The sequence below is a fragment of the Erigeron canadensis genome, chromosome 4 (assembly GCF_010389155.1).
Source record: "Erigeron canadensis isolate Cc75 chromosome 4, C_canadensis_v1, whole genome shotgun sequence".
Taxonomy (NCBI): domain Eukaryota; kingdom Viridiplantae; phylum Streptophyta; class Magnoliopsida; order Asterales; family Asteraceae; genus Erigeron; species Erigeron canadensis.
The window spans coordinates 7,170,423-7,190,587 of NC_057764.1; the positions used below are offsets into that span (position 1 = coordinate 7,170,423).

At 35.4% G+C, this 20,165-nt stretch overlaps 1 protein-coding gene across 1 annotated transcript; it reads right to left on the bottom strand.

Moving 5' to 3' along the window:
• Positions 1–26: 26 nt before the first annotated feature.
• On the bottom strand, positions 27–20,104 carry LOC122596914 (O-fucosyltransferase 16-like). The gene is made up of 10 exons (XM_043769559.1): positions 20,075–20,104; positions 19,765–19,824; positions 19,545–19,635; positions 14,530–14,606; positions 2,208–2,296; positions 1,931–2,117; positions 1,675–1,856; positions 1,154–1,256; positions 734–1,065; positions 27–657 (listed from the first exon to the last, which is right to left on the bottom strand). The coding sequence occupies exons 1-10, from the start codon at positions 20,102–20,104 to the stop codon at positions 339–341; spliced, it is 1,470 nt and encodes a 489-aa protein (XP_043625494.1). The 3' UTR covers positions 27–338.
• Between the last annotated feature and the right edge of the window lie 61 nt (positions 20,105–20,165).

A 20,165-nucleotide genomic window follows, 5' to 3' on the forward strand; every position in this document is an offset into this window, starting at 1 on the left:
AATAACTAAATACTCTGACACACGGGTATAGAAGATGTGTATATATTATTTATATGTACCACATTCTCCTAACATGTTAATACTATTTCTTCGATATACTGTGTTTATGATGATTATGTTCAATCTTGAAGTGACCTAATTAAACTACATCCTTATGAAAACAATGGAAATATGATGCCAACGGGTTAGTCGGAAGGACATTCTACAACTTCACCCGAATTGCTAATGTTTCTTCTTGTGAAGTCTTCAACTCGAGAACCATTTGCATTCTCTCCGTATTGTACTAAAGAAATGTTGTATTCTTCTTTACTGGATTTTGTGTGCTTCAGTACAACTTTTTACTCATTTTTAGTGTTTTTGTTGTCTTGAACATCATGGCTATTCAGTTCACTTTGATGTTGAATTATATTTTCATCACTTTCACTTTCATATTGAATTTGACTTTGACTACTTAAATCTTCGCATATGCATGCGATTGGATTTTCATGGAACTCGCCCTTTCCAGGCTTAGACTCGTTTGGTCGCCCCATGAATCCTATCTGGTGAGTTCGAACCCTTGAGGCAAATTCTTCCCATGTCATTTTACCACGATCCAAAAACAATCGATAAAGTTTCTTGGCATTTGGTCTGATTGTTGGTTTGTACCCAAAATATCTCCTAGATAATAGAAATGTATGAGACCGAAGAAATATGAAAAGTGAAATTCAAATAAGGTCTTTTAGTATTATCATACCTTCTTCCAGCTAACATTTTAGCCATGTTGCCATTGTTGTTGGTTGCAAATACATCGCTTTCATTACAAACGATGAAATCTAAAGCAGCCATACGTGAAGAATATGGCGCAAATGGTGCTAATTCTTCCTTAGTTGCAAGACTGTCCTTAGAATGAAAATTTGGAAAAAGTTGTTTCAAAGGCAATAATGTGTTTTCACCTCCATAGACTTCACCAGATGCCACGTATATGTGAACATCCTCTCCATATCCTAAAGCTCTTAGCATAAGCCCGACTTCCTCCGGTGTCAAGGGACATTTCCCTTGCCTTCGTTCTTTACCAGGGTTTCGTTTCTGCATACAAATGTAATAATCCAATGTGTCAAACTCTGTATACATGTTTACATTCGTCTGCATACATACTACTGAGGAATGTGCTTACAGGTAATGTTTCCCATCTCGTTCGTATTTGTTCCAATTCTTCCCTTTCCTTGTCTCCACCACCAAAGTAGCACCCGGAGAATGCAAGCATATCGGATTCAAATCTGTTGTTATTATTAAAGAATTAAGCATGTATCTTCTAGCTCCATAAGGGATATTTGGCTCATATTTTATTTTGAGAGTTTTATCTAATACTTTTTTTTTAATAAGACTACTACTTGTATTACGTTTGGTCTTGCTATAGGAAGACCTAAATTTCGAACTGAACACCCAAACACCTATCATACGGAAGTATACATTTATACTTACTTAACACCCACCGGAAGTATACATTGACACTTCGCGTATAGTACTTTGACTTTTTTGGTCAAAGCGGGTATACTTTTCGTATAAGAGCATGCTAGCATACAGTAAGTGTTTATGCCGAATTGGTGGTGTGTGTATACACATTCCCTCACGTTTTTACCGGTCCCTTTTTAGTCATTATGTCGAATTGACAATATATAATGACTCTATATATACCTCAAATGTAGAGCAATATAACGCTCACTTTTCATCTTCATTCTTTCTACCAATTTTTTGCCCATGTAGCGAATTGGATCTGTATATCTCAATGCATGATAATTTGCTCGACATCTCAGCTTCTGTAGATCCGTATCTAACATATTCGACAGCCTATAATCATATTTTGTAAGCATGACAACCTGCAAACCATTCCAAACTCGATTAAAATGAATCTCACATACCCGAAAAACTAAATACAATAATAATATCGAACCTTTTTCTTTTCTAAAAGAGGTAGAACATGAGATTCATAGCATTCCACATCGCACTTACGGGGTACACGAGCTTTATATGGATGAAAGACTCTTCCATCCATATCTGCAGGAAGCTCTTTTACGATGTGCACATCTTTTGAGAGATACGATATGAACCAGTCAACATCAAAAATGTCGGAAAAGTTGCTACGCAATGTGGAGTATTAAGTGATCGATCATTACCAATACAGCAAAGTTAAGGATGAAGATAGCAAATTTGGGATGCCCACGCCTTACCTCTGATCTTTCCAGTATGATCTATCATCTAATTTTGGAACCACTAATGTAGAGTTAAGTATGTAAGCTGCAACAACAGCATCGGTTATCTGCATTCGAATTTAAATATTAGCTACTAATATGTACATATAATGCTATATATGTGCAATAAAACTTTACTGTAAAAAGAAAAGCCCAGAGGTGATGTGTACCTAACATCCGCTTAAACTTTTGATGGCTCTAAGCAGGACAAATTTTGACGGACTGTTTAAAAAATTTAACAAAAATCCGCTTTCTTTATCAGGACTAAAGAGTAAAGACCGGTAAGAATAAATTAAAATCCTTATAAATGACTGAGAAACTATTTATTTGGTACGGGTTCTAAAACCGTCCCAATAACCCGTTTATTTCTTGGAACACCATCTTTTAGTACGCATGCGAAACCGTTCCAAATAATACTAAAAACCGTTCCTAAACACGTCTTTTTGTAGTAGTGTCTATTTTTTAACGTGTAAAATACATATGGGAAATGATTAATCCTCCTAATAGATTAGCCTAAAGATCCTCCTAATTTTTAAATGAGGACATATGGAAAAATCAAGGGTGAGATTAGGAAAGAGAATTAGTGGTATCCACATGTCACAAGCTAAAGTTATTAGGAGGATTTTTAGGCTAGTTTTTTAGAAAGATAAATCATTTTCCTTAACAAATATATAAACAGTTTATTACATGGTACTTGACAACTTATTATATTGATTAGTTAATACTCGTACTTATTAGGAAGGGTTTAGTCATACGGAATGCAATAAACTATGACCGAAAAGTTATAGTGTGCATGATATAACGATTTTGTTTATTCTATGACGGAAAAATGGCTAAATATGCTAAAGTGTATGAAAAGTGTTAGATGGCTTATGTGGCAGCGGTTAACCATACAGGTAGGCTTAAATATTAAAATCTGATATATACACCCTATATATATCACCACAACCAACCCCCAAACCCCTTTTAAATTGTCGGTTTCAGATCTCGAATCAATTAATAATCGCATAACACAAATTATACATACCCGAATAGAAAACCAAAATCATAACATTAAACCATCAAATCACATTAACAGTTCTTGACAAAGAAAATTGGTAGGGGAAGAGTTGGTTGCAAGGATGGCTAGGTCCGGACACCGACATCGTGGTGTCCGGCGGAGTTGTGGCCTAAAGATCCGTTCTTTCTTTTTCTTTAATTTTGTTACCGCCACCATTATTACTACCACGATTCATATCCCCACCACCACCACGACCGTCTTCCAACTCCGGCAGCTTCTTCACCACCACCGTCTTCCACCTCCGACATCTTTTTCATAGCTTCTTCACCACCACCGTCTTCCACCTCCGACATCTTTTTCATAGCTTCTTCCGACACCATAAGCACAACAGTCTATCGATCTATAGACGCCTGCCACCGCTACCGTAATGAAAAACCCAACACCACCATAAATTGTCGCCGCCTCATGAGATAACCCACTCTTTTTTGGTTCAAAACCATCAGCTAACCCCTTTAATTGCTTCAAAACCGACTATCGATTTTATGTATCTATTAGTTTGATTTATTATATATTGTGTGGGTTGAATCTATTATTTATTATTATGTGTGTAATTGTGTTATTCCTAATGTTGAATTTGAATGCTATTTACGGTTTTTTTGTGTTGAATTTGAGTGTCATCATGGGTTAGTTTAGACGTATTATCTGGGTTTGGGGTTAATTGATTGATGAGGATCATTTGAGCAGATATATGTAGGTGTAGTGTGTGTATCTATGTGTGTGGTGGTGGTAAAGTGTGTGTATAATTATATATATATATAAAACGAGAATCTTTGAGAACTTTTCAAATCAAGCCCAACCGATGATTGTTCTTAACATGAAGATTGTTTTTTGATTGTTTTCTGAATAACTTATGTGTAATTTTGAAGTTTATAATTGTGTGGAGGCATGGAATATCATCCGTTATACAATTATGTGGAGATTTGGATTCTTGATCACATGTGCACGAATATTGCTATAATCACATGTATACAAGTCGATCACATGTAATCATAGCAATATTCGTGCACATGTGATCAAGAATCCAAATCTCCACATAATTGTATAACGGATGATAATTCATGCCTCCACATAATTATAAACTTCAAAATTACACATAAGTTATTCAGAAAATAATCAAAAAACAATTTTCATGTAAAGAATAATCATCGGTTGGGCTTGATTTGAAAAGTTCTTAAAAGTTCTCGCAAAAAACGGGTTCTTAAAGTAACTTTTCACTATATATATATATATATATATATATATGGGAAAAGGAAATATAAGGTTGTCCGGCACTTAAGCTTAGGTGTGAAACCCCTCACATACTAATATTTTATTACTTCTTGTTTAATGAATAAATGCATGGGCCCCCGTGATTTTTATGGATTAAAAATACAATATGTGAGTGTTTCATACCTAAGCTTAGATACCCGACAGCCTTATACTCCCATCTCCCCATATATATATACACACACACACACGTAATCCGTTTAATAAAGCATTTTTTGAGTTTTGTTTAATAAATGAAATCCACATAAGCAATCCACGTAAGCGGTCAACAGGATAAATTCAAAGGAGGCTATCGGCCACCTTTACACCAGGTCATCTTTTAATGCAATGGAACTTTTTAGCAGGTTCCCACCATAGAATAAAGAAAATCGTTAGTTCGTGCACACTAACTTTTCGGTCATAGTTTATTGCATTCCGTAGCACTAAACCTTATTATGAATTATGGATTTGTTGGTGCCTTATTTTTATAGGATAAGTGCCCCGGAATGCAGTCAACTAATGCTCAAAAGTTATTGTGCACATGAACTCTAGGTCAGCTTTATTGTGTCCAGGAAACTTGTTCAATAGTCCTATAGCATGCAAAAGTGACCGGGTCAAAAGTTAGTCGGTCACCACTTTCACGTTGACCGGTTGAGTGCTAACATGACATGCACACAATAACTTTTTAGGATTAGTTTATGCACACAATTAAAAAAAAGATTTTTTTTTTTTTCAAACTCTCCGGAAACTGCAAATACTCGCCAAAAACTTAAAAATCCGATTAAACCTTCGTTTCTTCGAATTAGACGACGAAATTCGCACCAAAATACTTAAAAATCAGCCACGAACAAACCCTCTGCAAAAGTTAAACCGATTGAGACTCGCCGGAAAATTCACCAACTCGCCGGAAAAATTAAAATCACCGTAACTTTGTTGTTTCTTCGAGTTTGGACTTGAAACCTACACCAAACTGCTCAAAATGACGTCCGCAAAAATCCTAACTCAAAACAATCTCGATCAGATCTCAACAACACATCTTCATGGCAAATGGTGTGGACAGTGGGTGAGGTGCTCTGTTTGGTGGTGGTGATGGTGTTCCTAGCGGGTTGAGTAGGGCTGCAAGAGGCAGGGAGCGAAGGTGGACGAGTTAGCCGGTGAAGGAAAGGTAGTGGTGATGGCCGGAGTTGTTGTCCGATGGGGGTGGTAGTTTGTTCGATGGGGTGATTTTTGGTTGGACTGGAGGATTTTGTCACAAAGGGAAGTGAAAAAGCAAATATATATATCAAATTAAAAATAAACAAGTTTTATGTGAAGTAACCGGTTCCACATAGCCATAATCCCGTTTTATGTTCACAATAAACATAATTTCAAGTTTCCTGAACACAATAAAGCTGACCTAGAGTTCGTGCACACAATAACATTTGAGTATTAGTTGACTGCATTCCGGGACACTTATCCCTATTTTTATTAGCCCTGGCCTAAAAGTACATAGACCTAAACACATGAAAAAGACTCTAACTATTTAAGGGGCTTAGGCAATTTCCTAGCCTACATTTACTGCAAGGCTGGCTCTGTTGGGATAATCATTATCTACTTTTTTTCGCCATACACAATGGAACATGATTCAAAATTATAACGTATAACTATAAAAGCACATTTGGTTGTCTACGGACTATCAACTTGATTTTACCATATCTTTTCAGTTAACATTTTTGGATTTTCACATTATACCCATAAAATCCCAAATTTTTGTTGTCAACAATTGCACTCCTAGCTCAGACTAAGGATAAGGTAGCAAAAATTACCAAATACGATCCCATACAAATTCGGGGACTGAAAAATAGTACCGAATCCCATTTAGGGTTGAGGCGGTATTAGTTTTTGGTGGATTTCTGGATTGGGACCTTGACGTTACTCGTGTAGGTTGTAAAATTGTCCCGATTATGTATCGATACCGCTTTAATTTGGACTGCCGCCGGTACAACGTTTGGTATTTTTGGGACCGACACCATCGTTATCAAGACCGATATGGGATGGTACCAGTCTCATGCTCACCCATAGCTTGGACCATGGGGTGTGATATTCCTACAACATCATTTGTCATCCACAACCAGGTATTTTTATAAATTTATACACTAAGAAACAAAAAAAAACTCACGCCCTTTTGTTAAATTGGACGACCAATATACAATACGAAATTAACACAAATACTATATACTTCACCGCCCATTAAAGAAATTGACCTCATTTGCAACAGTTTTTTTAAGTCCTCGTTAGATACTCAAGCATGAAACGATCATTAACACCTACTAACGAAAATGACCTAACTCACTGTTAGAGAAAAGGATTTGATTTGTAGCTGTTATTGTAACTCTTGTCAAATACCCAAAATGAACTTAACGTCCGTAAGCGCTCAATAGTTTTTTTAATATTTAATAAAAAAAATTATTTACAAAAATCTTCTTCCTTTTATCTGGTAAAGATCATTAACATTAAATTAAAATCCTTATAAATGACGGAGTAAGAAATTGTTATCCAAGTTTTTGTATGTGCAAAATACATTTAAGATATCTATATAAAGTTTATTACGTAGTACTTATTATGTTGATTAGTTATTACTTATTCTAAAGTATGGATTTGTTAGGCCGGTCATAATAAGAACGTCGACGACCCGTCGATAGGCTCGTCGACGTCGACATTATTGAGCAAGTCGTCAACCGTGCATGTCGTCCGGTGGTTTCCTTAGGTCGAAGAGCATTGACGAGAGGAGCGTTTGTAACGGTCACTTTTGGGTTTTTTTTTTCAAACGGCTAGTTAATTAAAAAAAACCTCCACTATAAAAACCAATTTCTATTCAACCATTCTCATCTCATTTACTTCATCTCGCTCATAAAAATTTATACAAAACAACACACTCTCTATACATTTTCTATTAAATATGTCGAGTTCCGACGAAGATTCAGTTTCATACATTTGTAAATATCCAATAGATCCCGAAATGTTAAACACTTTCGTTACTTTCCTAGAAGATGAAGACGAGGAAGCAGAGAGCTCGAGAATGGCAAACATGCCAAAAATACCAAGAAGAACAATAACCAGAAACCATGCGGAAGCCGCGACACGTTTATATAATCATTACTTTGCCCCGCAACCCGTTTACCCTGCCGATTATTTTCGAAGGCGTTTTCAAATGCCCAAAGAAATGTTTATTCGTATAGTGAAAGATATACATTCCTTTTTTAACGTCATACAACCATTACCAAAACACTTTGCATACTTCCACAACGCTCCAACCGACGCTTCGGATCGCCCGGCGTTAAGTATTTTTCAAAAATGTACTTCCGTTGTACGCCAGCTGGCTTATGCTTCTATTGCCCACCAGTTAGATGAATATCTCAAAATGGGTGCCCAAACGTCATACTAGTCATTGAATTACTTCTACAAATGTGTTATTTAGTCATATCACTCAGAGTTTTCGAGAAGACCGACAAAAGAAGATGTTAACCTAGTGACCGCTAAACACGAGGCGGTGCATGGTTTCCGGGTATGCTTGGAAGCATTGATTTTATGCATTGGGCTTGGAGAAACTGCACAACGGCATGGCAAGGCCAATACACTCGTGGTGACAAAGGACAACCGACGATTATGCTAGAAGCGGTTCCTTGATATGATTTGTGGATTTGACATGCTTATTTTAGACCTGCCGGTTCGAACAAAGACATCAACGTCCTCAATGAATCTGACTTGTTCGACCAGCTTCTCCAAGATAATGCTCCCGCGGTAAATTTCACCGCTAATGGCCAAGAGTTACAAAAGGTTACTATCTAGCTGACGATATCTATCCAGAATGGGCTACACTTGTGAAGTCTTTCAAGTGTCCCATGGACCCTAAGACCGATAAATTCAAATGCTTCCAAGAATCTACTAGAAAAGATGTGGAGCGTGCATTTGAGGTACTTCAAGGCCGCTGGATAATCCTTCAACAAGGTGCCCGTCCATTAAGTGTTAACAAAATTAAACGCATCATGTACTGCTGTGTACTTCAAGGCCGCTGGAGAATCCTTCAACAAGGTGCCCATCCATTACGTGTTAACAAAATTAAACACATCATGTACTGTTGTGTGTTGTTGCACAACATGATCGTTGAATATAACGGGGTTGCAATCACTCCTTTCGATTTGGAGCTAATTCGCGATACGCCGCCAGAGCATTCTTGGGACGAACGGTTTGACCTTCCCTTACATATGACAGGGGAGTTACGTGATAGGGTGACACACAACCCTCTAAGAGTCGCCCTAGTCGAGCACATTTGGAACTTGCCGGAAAACCACCGTGAACGTTGCGTTGCCTTTTTTTTAGAATTGTCTTTTTTTAAATAATAAATGTAATGTGTTTTTTTTAAATAAATGTAATGTTGTGTTAATTTAAATAAATGTAATGTTTTGTTTTTTTAGATAAATGTTGAATTATTTATTTTTTGGTAAATATAAAATAAAATAAAAGTTGTGAACGAGGAGAGATAAAAGCTGATGTGACAGTGTGAAAGAGGTGTGGATGATGATGTTATTGTGAGAGGCCTTAGTGCTTTATTTTTTTTAGTCCTGACCTAAAAGTACAATGACCCAACACATGAAATTATAATGTAAGACTGTCAGGATAATCCTATACTACTTTTTTCCGCCATACACAATGAAACGTGCTCTAATATTATAAAGTATAGCTCTCAACAGCATATTGGGTTGTTTACGGATTATTAATCTGATTTTACCATATCTTTTCGGTTAACATTTTTGAGGTTTTGCGTAATGGCAAAAGAATTTGATATTCGTTTTTTTGCCAACAATTGCATTCTTAGCTGAGACTAGGGGTGAGGTAGTAAAAAATACCAAATCCTATCCCATACCGATTTGGGGACTGGGATGGTACTCCTGTAGTTTGTAAAATTGTCCTAATTATGTTGTTAGTCCAGTGCAAACTGGACTCTTGAAGATTTGTCGAGAAATAATAGAAGTCTAGTGGATAGTGGACAGTGAGCTTCACTATAGTTGAGATCTCACCAGAACTCAGGACATTCTATTTGAAGTCGAAGACAACAAGTGGAAGGAAGAAAACATTCATTGTAGCGAAACTCAGTGAACGTTTTACCCAGATAAAGACTGAAAAATTCTCCAGTGTAAAGTATTTACAAAGGTTTACACTAATTACGAGAAAGACTTCTTACCTTTGCACTCTATTATCTGAACAATGCACTTTGTCTGTGATTAAAGTACAAAAGTGTGTAAAGGTGGATGGTTAAAGTACCTTTATGAGTTACTTTAACAGGCATCCTTAAGGAATTACTTAAATGTTCACAACCGTATTTTGTATCGCAAAGTTGACATCCCCATGTCAACCCTTGCCTATAAATAGAGGTCTTTGCACAACCATAAATTCATCTTTCTTTTCAAATCCGACTTTGCTTTCTTGGTGAACTTGTGCAATATTCTCTCAAAATCAAAAATAACATTTCACGACCTTAAGTGTTTCGATTATAGAATAGATTTTCAAGTATAGATCAATTGTATTTCTAGGTTTTTAGGATATTTACATATTTATAATTTTTATTTAAACATTAATAAATAAATTACATTGAAACATTACAACTCACTAGTTTACGGTTATTAACTAGTTTACATTTATTGTATTCATATTTACTTATTTGTTTCAGTCACTAAATAATTAAACGAGCCAGTAACTTGGTATATCCTTCACTGGCTCCAGTCGAGTCCAGTGAACATATTGCAAAGAACTCGCTATTAACATAGAGGTGTCTTAAGTAGTACCATCTCTTGAGTTGAGACTTACATATGTATCAATACCGCTTTAAATTGGACCGGCTCCGGTACAACATTTTGTGATTTTTGGGACAGATAGGTATCAAGACCAATACAGGATGGGACGGTACGAGTCTCATGCTCATCCATAAATTGGACCATGGGGGAGTGATATTCCTATCATTTGGCATGCACAAAAATGTATGTTTTATAAAGTTGAAAAGAAAACAAAAATATAAATAAAAAAACTTACACTTTTTGGCTATAAATCTAATTTAACATCACGCTATAAATCTAATTTAACATCACGATTCCTAATTTCAAGCTAGTAAGAAGAAATCTTGATGATATCATCATAATATTTATTTCATTAGTTTTTTGTCACGAAATTTACACGGTTTGTTGGAAACGACCTAATTAACAAGACTAGCCATCTGTTGTGAATTTTGGTTTTGGGCCATCCATAAGATCATTTGTAAAGGTTAGATGAAAAAGATGAAAGTGAAATGATTTGGCAAATGACTCCAAGGTGAAAGCTTTAAAGTTAATAGGTGAATCCTCTGAGTCAAGATGGGGTCGGCGAAGCATTTCACCGAGTGAGAAGTCTGCCACTGTTTTGTTTCTTTCATAACCATTGTTGGCAATGTGGACTAATACGAAATATATATTGAATCATATTGAATTATAAAAACTAGTACAACTCCAGTCCCGCGTTGTGGATTTTCAATTTTCCATTGAAATGGTTGTGTTATTTTAGAGTATTTGTGTTGAATCTCTAACCGTCAATTTAAAAGTCATTTGGTCATCGATAAGTTTGTATATATATATATATATTTATTTAATGGTAAAACCACATTAGCTTCCATCTGGGTGTTGCGGAATATCAATTATTGAGATTGCATTTTCTTACTTATAAAGTGTCGTTATATATTATCTTCCATCTGGTTTTGACTAGCTCTGATAATGGTTTTGGCCTTAGACTTTGGTATTTTGTGACCTCCGTATTGGTTTTGGCCTTGTGTAGAGGTAGGCCTAAACCGAGAGGGTAGGTCACGCTAGGCTGGCCCCAATGAGAGAGGATTTAGAGGACTAGGATTTAGCTGACCCAACCCCAACCTGAACCAATCAGACCCTGACCCCAATCAGACCCTGACCCCAATCAGACCAAACTGATCATGCTGACCAACCAAGCTGATCAGAACCAGAACCCAAGCTGACCCAGACCAAGCTGATCAGAACCAGAACCCAAGCTGACCCAGACCCAGCTAACCAAACCAAGCTGATCAGAACCCAAGCTGACCCAGAACCCAAGCTGACCCGGAACCTAAGTTGACCAAGCTTCAAAAAAGTTTGATTTATTTACCAAAATGCCACCGCGCATTTTTTTTTTCATTTTGACACATGTCACGTTCTAATTGGCTTATAGGACCTTCTCTCCTTAAGACACTTTCTTCCGGGATCTCTACCCTGAAGAAGACTTTAAAAACAATTTTAAAATAAGAACGGTGAGAACACCTTAAAATCATCATTTTGATGCATTAAAAGTATATAAAACTGACATAGTGCATAACTAACTATCATTATTTAAGTGTTTAGCAACACATTGATTCATCAAAATCGAAAAAATCACGTTTTTTGTGGACAATCAAATAAGAACAGTTTTAAAATAAGAACGGTGAGAACACTTTAAAAACATCATTTTGATGCATTAAAAGTCCATAAAACTAACATATTGCATAACTAATTATCATTATTTAAGTGTTTAACAACACATTCATCCGTAAAAATTGAAATAATCATGTTTTTTGTTTTGTGCATCCATCTTGGATGCATATTCATCAAAATGATGCGTCCAACAAAAAACGTGATTTTTTTGATTTTGATGAATCAATGTGTTGTTAAACACTTATATAATGATAATTAGTTATGCACTATGTCAGTTTTATGTACTTTTAATGCATCAAAATGATGATTTTAAGGTATTCTCACCGTTTTTATTTTAAAGCTGTTCTTATTTGATTGTCCATATATATATATATATATATATATGAAAAGTGAATAAAAGATTGTTATGTACTTAGGTATAAACCCTTACATAATACTCGTATTTATTGTATAATGAATGAATGATTTTAAGCTCCTATTATTTTATAAATTAAAAAATTAATAAAATATCTAATTAACGTGGAGGAAATGTCTAAAATACCCTTAATTATATATTACACTATTAGTCCTTAATGTTTTAAAATATCTCAATTAACTTTTTATATTAATAACTTTTAATTATCTATATCACTCGACGCCGCCTCTACTACGAACAGTCGTCACCCACTAACACCGTCGCCGCCACGAATACCGCCGCATAGCGCAGGTACTGTGCTGGTAATAATAATAATAATATTAATAATAAGTTATTAACATTAAAACTTCAAAAATTTGAGTTTATGATTCGAAATCACAAGGCTATTTGCCGTCATCTACTATGCTTACAAGTTCTGATTTTGATGTGATTGTAAAAATTTAAGATAAATCCAAAACTCTAACTAAACACATATCATATTTATCATTACTGTATATTATAACTTACTTTCGATCATCGGTTTATTTAACCACAATTTATTTTGATAATCACAAATCATGTACGTGGCATATTTGAATTTTATTATAATATAATTTATATAACTACCGTACATCGTACGGGTATTAAGACTAGTAATATATATATATATATATATATATATATCTTACCAGTTTTGTATATATAAATTGCCATCCTACTATCCGAGTACCCCGATTACTTCCGGAGTTGGCAAAAACTTAATTCCGACTCTCCACCTAGCTTGCTTAGCCGATGCCGAGTCGCGAGATGTAGATTAGTGATGAAACTTAAGTTTTAGCATTTTTTATAGAATATATTTATAATTTTGGGATAGGTTTTTGAAAATATTTATTCATACATTTATTTCTTATTTTTATTTATTTGTATTTTGTTATAAATATTATCATTATTTTTCTACGATGAAATGTAGAAGTTGTTGTATTCGTACAATTGTTTTTCGTTTCTTTATTTGTAATTAATTTGTTGTTCATTTCCGTTTTACTTATTTATTTATAATTTGTTGGTTTTCTTCCGATTTAGTTTTTTAATTGTAATTAATTTGTTGTTGCTGCCGTTATTGCTACTGTTGTTGCTGTTGTCGTCGTTAAATCGTCATTGCTGCTATTAGTAGAGAAATTTTATAGTAAGATCATGTATGAAGAGTTGGTATATTGTTGTAAGTTATCTTAGTAAACAATTTATCGTATCCCTGGCACACGCAAAACTTATGAGGCCGGTATCAACTTAAGTTATATATTGGAACGAGAGTAAGTAAGTGTGCGTTGCGGCTGTGAGATAAGTCATAGAGTGTGATAGCCAGATGCCTTAACCGTACGGGTTCTGCAATCGGATTTAAAAATTCGTCGAAAGTATATCGAATGATATATCTAATGAAAAAGCATGAAATTTTAAGAACACCCATATAATTTTTATAATTATTCGATGTACGGTTTTTAAGATAAAAGATTTTAAATGAATTGAAGGAATAAATGATTTATGAAGGAGAGAGAAAAAAATGATTGGTTGAGATTTAAATAGAGAGAAAGGATCTTATAGTTATTTTAGGTAAATATAGAATAGAGAAGGGGGCATTTTAGGAAAGTAAATGTTAAAACTTAAAATTTAGACAGAAGAAATTTGTTTTATAATATAGTACGAGAGATAGTGCCCGCGCGTTGTGGCGGTGAGATGGTGGGGGTGATAACCAAATGTCTTTGCCGTACAGGCTCCGTCCTCGGATTTAAAAATTTGTCGAAAGTATATCAAATGACATCTCTAATGAAAGAGAATGAAACTTTACGAACACCGATACAATTTTTATAATTTATCGATATACGATTTTTGAGATAAAAGATTTTGAATGAATTAAAAGAATAAAATGATTTACGAAGGGGAGAAAAAAAATGAGTGGTTGAGATTTGAGGAGAGAACGAAAATGAATGGTTGAGATTTAAGGGTATTATAGTTATATTAGGTAGAGATGTTTATATTAGTGAATAAAGAAGAGAGATAATTTAGGTAGTTTAATTAAGATTTAAAAAAAAAAACAACATACTACACATTAAATAACAAGTAAGTACATACCCCGGTGCGTTGTTGATTCAGACCACCACTGGTGATGATCATTAAGAATCGATTCGGGTTCGTCTTCTCATCGACAGCTACACATTAAATGCAACTAAATGAAAAACTTCAGCAATATACTTTTCTAATAAAGAAAATGTCTAGAATTTTCTAAATTAAAAAATTAACTAATTGATGCATAAGAGATAAAGACTACGGGATCAGAAGAGATCATCATTTCCCTAAATAAAAGATCACGACTTGGGCAGCACATCAAAAATCAAGCCGATTCATAACTATGATTTTATTTCAATATATAGCTCTTTGATTTTTTGTATAAATAGATGCTACGATAGGTTGTAATGAATCATCACAAAAATCATCAATATAATTTCTTTTTCAATTCAATCTTTTAACATGGCATCAGAGCCATCGTTTTTTGCATCATCATCTACCCATTAAAACTCACCAATCACCAAAAAAAAAACGAAACCTAAGTCACCATGGCAGAAAATGCCGGCGACCATGTTTCGAATTTGAGAATTCAACTAGCCAATTTCTTGCAAACCAATATCAATCTCTTGCAAACTAATATCAATCAATTAGCCAATATGTTGCAAACCAATATCAATTTCTTGAAACCCAAATTCAATCAACAACTACAAAAAGCGAATCGCCGAAACAACCGCAGAAAAAAATGGGATGATAAATCTCATCTTACCTGTGATGAATGCGATATGTCAAGACACACAAAAGCACAGTGTTTCCGCATCATTGGCTACCCGGATTGGTGGACCAATGGCACCGAGAAAAGTACCAAACCGGTTAAAAACGAGAAAGAAAAACTTCCCACCTTCGATCTTCCTTCCTACGATCCAACCACCAGTACCGCCCCTGGTGATGGTCGGTGATTTAATGCCATGGCAACTGGAAAATTAGTGGCGGCCAGAAAGGAGGAGGAGGGAGGTGATATTTTCCTAGTGGGGACAAATAAAAAGAATAAGTCGGTGGTAGCAGATAAAGGAAAAAAGGAACAGTTTAGTTTATATTTAATGGATAATGGGCCTAGTTCATCTTAAATGAGTAATGGGCCTAGTGGTTCTAAGTATGTAAAGGGTGGATCGGTTCACATGGCCATAGGGCCTAGGATCTATTTGGATCAGCCCATATCACTCATTCCAATAGTTCTAAAAATACAAACGAGCCATGGATTTTTGATTGTGGAGCAACCGACACGATGACATATGAAGTGTCTGATTTTGTTAAATTATCAAAACCCATGAAAACACATATTAAAGCCGCAAACAAAGGAAGAATGGATGTAAAATCCGGGGGCTCCATTGAGATTTCCCCAAGCATTAAATTATCAAATTGTCTTTATGTTCCATCTTTGTCACATAAACTTTTGTCAATAAGCCATGTCACAAAAGAACTCAATTGCTCAGTACTCATGCATCCAACTTTTTGTATCTTACAGGATATCAGGACAGGACAAATCATTGGGCGTGGCACTGAAAGAGTATAACTATATTATGTTGATGAAGTATCTCAAAGTGGAACCGTGATGCTGGCTCATGAAACAAGTGAAAGAGAAGCATGGTTATGGCATAGACGACTGAGACATCCTTCTGGTAGTTATTTACACATCTTGTTCCCTAATCTTTTTCCTTCCAATAAACCAATTTCTTGTGAAACTTGTTTTTTAACTAAGAGCCATAGACATACCTTTAAACCTAGTAATACTAGAGTAAAAACACCTTTTTCATTAATTCACTCAGATGTTTGGGGCCTGACTCCTGTTATTAGAGGTCAAAATTTCCGGTATTATGTGATATTTGTTGATGATTGCACCCGAATGACTTGGATTTATGTTTTGAAAAATAAAGTCGAAGTGTATGATAGGTTCACTGCATTTTATACCATGGTTCAAAACCAATTTCAAGAATCTACTAAAAATTATAAGGTCTGACAATGGTAGTGAATATATAAACTCACCAATGAACACGTTCTTCCAATCCAAAGGTATAATCCGTCAAACCACATGCCCTCATACCCCAGAACAAAACGGTGTTGCCGAAAGGAAAAATAGACTTTTATTGGAAATGGTTAGAGCTTTAATAATCGAATCTTTTGTTCCCAAACTGTTCTGGCCTGAAGCTCTAGCCACTGCCACTTACCTAATTAATCAGCTTCCTATAAAAATCTTGAGCATGAAAACCCCCGTTGGAAACCTTCACTGAATACCATACTCCTCCACAAACTCATACTCTTCAACCCAAAATTTTTGGATGTACAGTGTTTGTTCATATTCCAAAATCATATCGAAATAAACTTGACCCGTGTGCTAAGAAATGTGTTTTTGTGGTATATGGAGTCACTCAAAAGGGGTATAGATGTTATAATCCAAAAACTTAACACATGTTTACCACAATGAATTGTGACTTTCTTGAAACCAGCTATTTTTACTCTCCACAACACAATGGTCATGGGGAGGAACAATGTGACACATTGAGTTGGCTTAGTTATAATCCTGAAGTGAGTAAAAATACCACAGTTGATTGTGAAAATACCGTGGTTGACTTTCATGAACAGATCTCTCAAGAACAGTCCTCTCGATCTCAAAATTCTAGTGCCATCGAAAATACTGTCTCAAACCTGATGTTTGAGGTAAGTAATTCTTCCATAAGTAGTTCTCTTGATGTTTCAAATGAAAGTGTACCAGATTCCACGAATAAAAGTGTGTAGGAAAGTGAAGAACAGGTTGAACAGAATGTCGTAGAAGTTGAACAGAATACTACAGAAGCTCCAGAAAAGTATTTCTTGCCACCCAGGTCAACTCGATGAATACCTGCAAAACGTTACTCTCCAGAAAAATTCTCTAGAAGCTCCAAGTATCCTATGGCTAACGTAGCAGAAGGCTACCTTTCCAAAGAAGCAAAAGCATTCACAGCAAAACTGTATTTAGAAGAAATTCCATAAAATACAGAGCAAGCATTAAAAATAACTAAATGGAAGGATGCTATGAAGGTTGAGATGGAAGCATTGGAGAAGAATGAAACATGGGACAAATGCACACTACCTCAAGGAAAGAAACCAGTAGGATGTCGGTGGATCTATACAATTAAATACAGACCAGATGGGGAAGTAGAAAGATAGAAAGCTCGATTAGTTGCCAAAGGGTACACTTAAACATATGGGATTGATTACTCAGAAACATTCTCTCCAGTTGCAAAGATGGATACAATAAAGGTTTTATTCACAGTAGCAGCAAATCAAGGATGACCTCTTCATCAGTTTGATGTAAAAAATGCTTTCTTACACGGAGAGTTGAAAGAGAAAGTATATATGGATCCACCGCCAGGGTTCTCTCGGAATTTCAAAAATGGAGAAGTCTGTAAGTTGAAGAGATCTTTGTATAGCTTGAAGCAATCTTCCAGGGCATGGTTTGGCTGGTTCACAGTTGCAATGAAAAAGTATGGATATAAACAAAGTAATTTTGATCATACTTTGTTTCTCAGTCATAAAGGAGATCGCATAACGTGTTTGATAATCTATGTGGATGACATGGTTATCACTGGGAATGATGAAAATGAAATCAAAAAGTTAAAAGAAAGTTTGTGTCAGAGTTTGAAATGAAGGACTTGGGAAATCTGAGATATCTCCTTGGTATTGAAGTGTTAAGGTTACAGCAAGGAATATTCATCTATCACAAGAAATATATATATATATATATATATGGGGGAAGGGAATATGAGGGTGTTAGGCACCTAAGTTGGGTGAAAAACCTCTCACATACCTTTTTTTAAACCATAAAAATCATGGGGGGCCAAACATTTATTCAAAATATTAAAATATTGGTTTGTGAGAGGTTTTTCACCCAAGTTTGGTGCATAACAGCCCCATACTCACTTTTCTCTCTATATATATATTGGATTTTTTGGCAGAAACAGGGATTATTGATTGTAAACCGGCAGATACACCCATGGTTATCAATCAAAAATTGTTTATGAAGTTATATGGAAAACTTGCTGATAAAAATAGGTATCAACGAATGGTGGGAAAGCTGATTTACCCTGCTCATACTCGCCCTGATATTGCATATGCTGTTGGGGTAGTGAGTTAGTTCATGCATCAACCCCAAGAAGAACATATGGATGCAGTTTTAAGAATTATCAGATACCTTAAAGGGACTACTGGACATGGAGTTTTGTTTAAAGAAAATGATCATCTCAAGATTCAGATATATATAGATGTTGATTGGGCTGGAGACAAAGGAAATAGAAGATCGACATCAGGGTATTTCTCTATGGTAGGAGGAAATGTTGTTACTTGGAAAAGTAAAAAGCAAAAGCTTGTTTCTTTGTCGAGTGCTGAAGCTGAATTCCGGGGTATATCTAAAGGCTTAGCAGAAGCGTTATGGTTGAAGAAACTTGTGACAGAGTTAGGATTCACTCCCAGAGAAAGTATTCAAATCATGAGTGATAACGAAGCTGCTATTCAGATATCAGAAAATCTAGTACCACATGATAGGACTAAGCATGTGGAGGTTGATCGTCACTTCATTAAAGAAAAACTTGAAGACAAGATTATCAAATTACCGTTCGTTAAATCTGAAGATTAACTTGCAGATATCTTGACAAAAGTAGTAGGAACAACCATGTTTCGCAAATGTCTAACCAAGTTGAGTTTTGGTGATCCTACTATTCAACTTGAGGGGGAGTGTTAGAAATAAGAGATAAAGACTACGGGATCAGAAGAGATCATCATTTCTCTAAATAAAAGATCACGACTTGGGCAGCACATCAAAAATCAAGCCGTTTCATAGCTATGATTTTATTTCCATATTTAGCTCTTTTATTTCTTGTATAAATAGATGCTACGATAGGTTGTAATGAATCATCACAAAAATCATTAATATAATTTCTTTTTCAATTCAATCTTTTAACACGTATATCATACTGTAAAACAAGTTTGATGGTATACGTCTAAAAACGATGGTGTACGGCCCTATGTTAAAGGTTAAGAATAAGAAAAACCTTGAAATTTTAGGCTTTTTTGGGAGCAACCATAATATATGTTTGATTGACTCGACTCCCATATCTCATCTCCTAAACCCCCTCCTGCTTTCTGCATCATTAAATTTCAAAAAAGCATGTATATATTTAGTTACAAGAAAATTATAAATAGATATATATCTTTTAAAAATAAATACGAAAGGGTAAATAACTAGTATATATAGATCAAATTCTAGCTTACAGGAACACGAAAAGATGATGTATTTCCCAAATGTGACTGAAAATCGATTTCGTCGTCAAGCTGTCGTTAAATTTGAATATTAGATTAAAATGGAAAATGAGGAAATTAATATTTTGCATGAAATGGATACAATTAATTACCAGACTACAGTTATAAATGACATGGTGGACGCGATGGTGGTTTATTGGTGGTGATAGAAACGATGCAAGGGCGAAAAGAATTAGAAAACAACCCACGAGGGCGGAGATGAAAGGGAGGAGTTGGCTGCTAAGGCTACGTCGACGGCAAAATATTAACCCTTGAAGTATACGAAACCAGGAGTCGTCGTTATTGTTGTCATTGTTATTATTGGTGCGGTTTATGGTCCGGAGATGATGATGGTTATTGTGGTGTTTATGAGG

Coding starts and splice junctions, on each gene's coding strand:
- LOC122596914 (XM_043769559.1), bottom strand. CDS start 20,104: ATGACAACAATAACGACGACTCCTGGTTTC. Junction 19,825..20,074: donor TAACGACGACTCCTGGTTTC/GTATACTTCAAG, acceptor ATTTAACGACAG/CTTGACGACGAAATCGATTT. Junction 14,607..19,544: donor AAAAAGCCTAAAATTTCAAG/GTTTTTCTTATT, acceptor TTTAATGTGTAG/CTGTCGATGAGAAGACGAAC.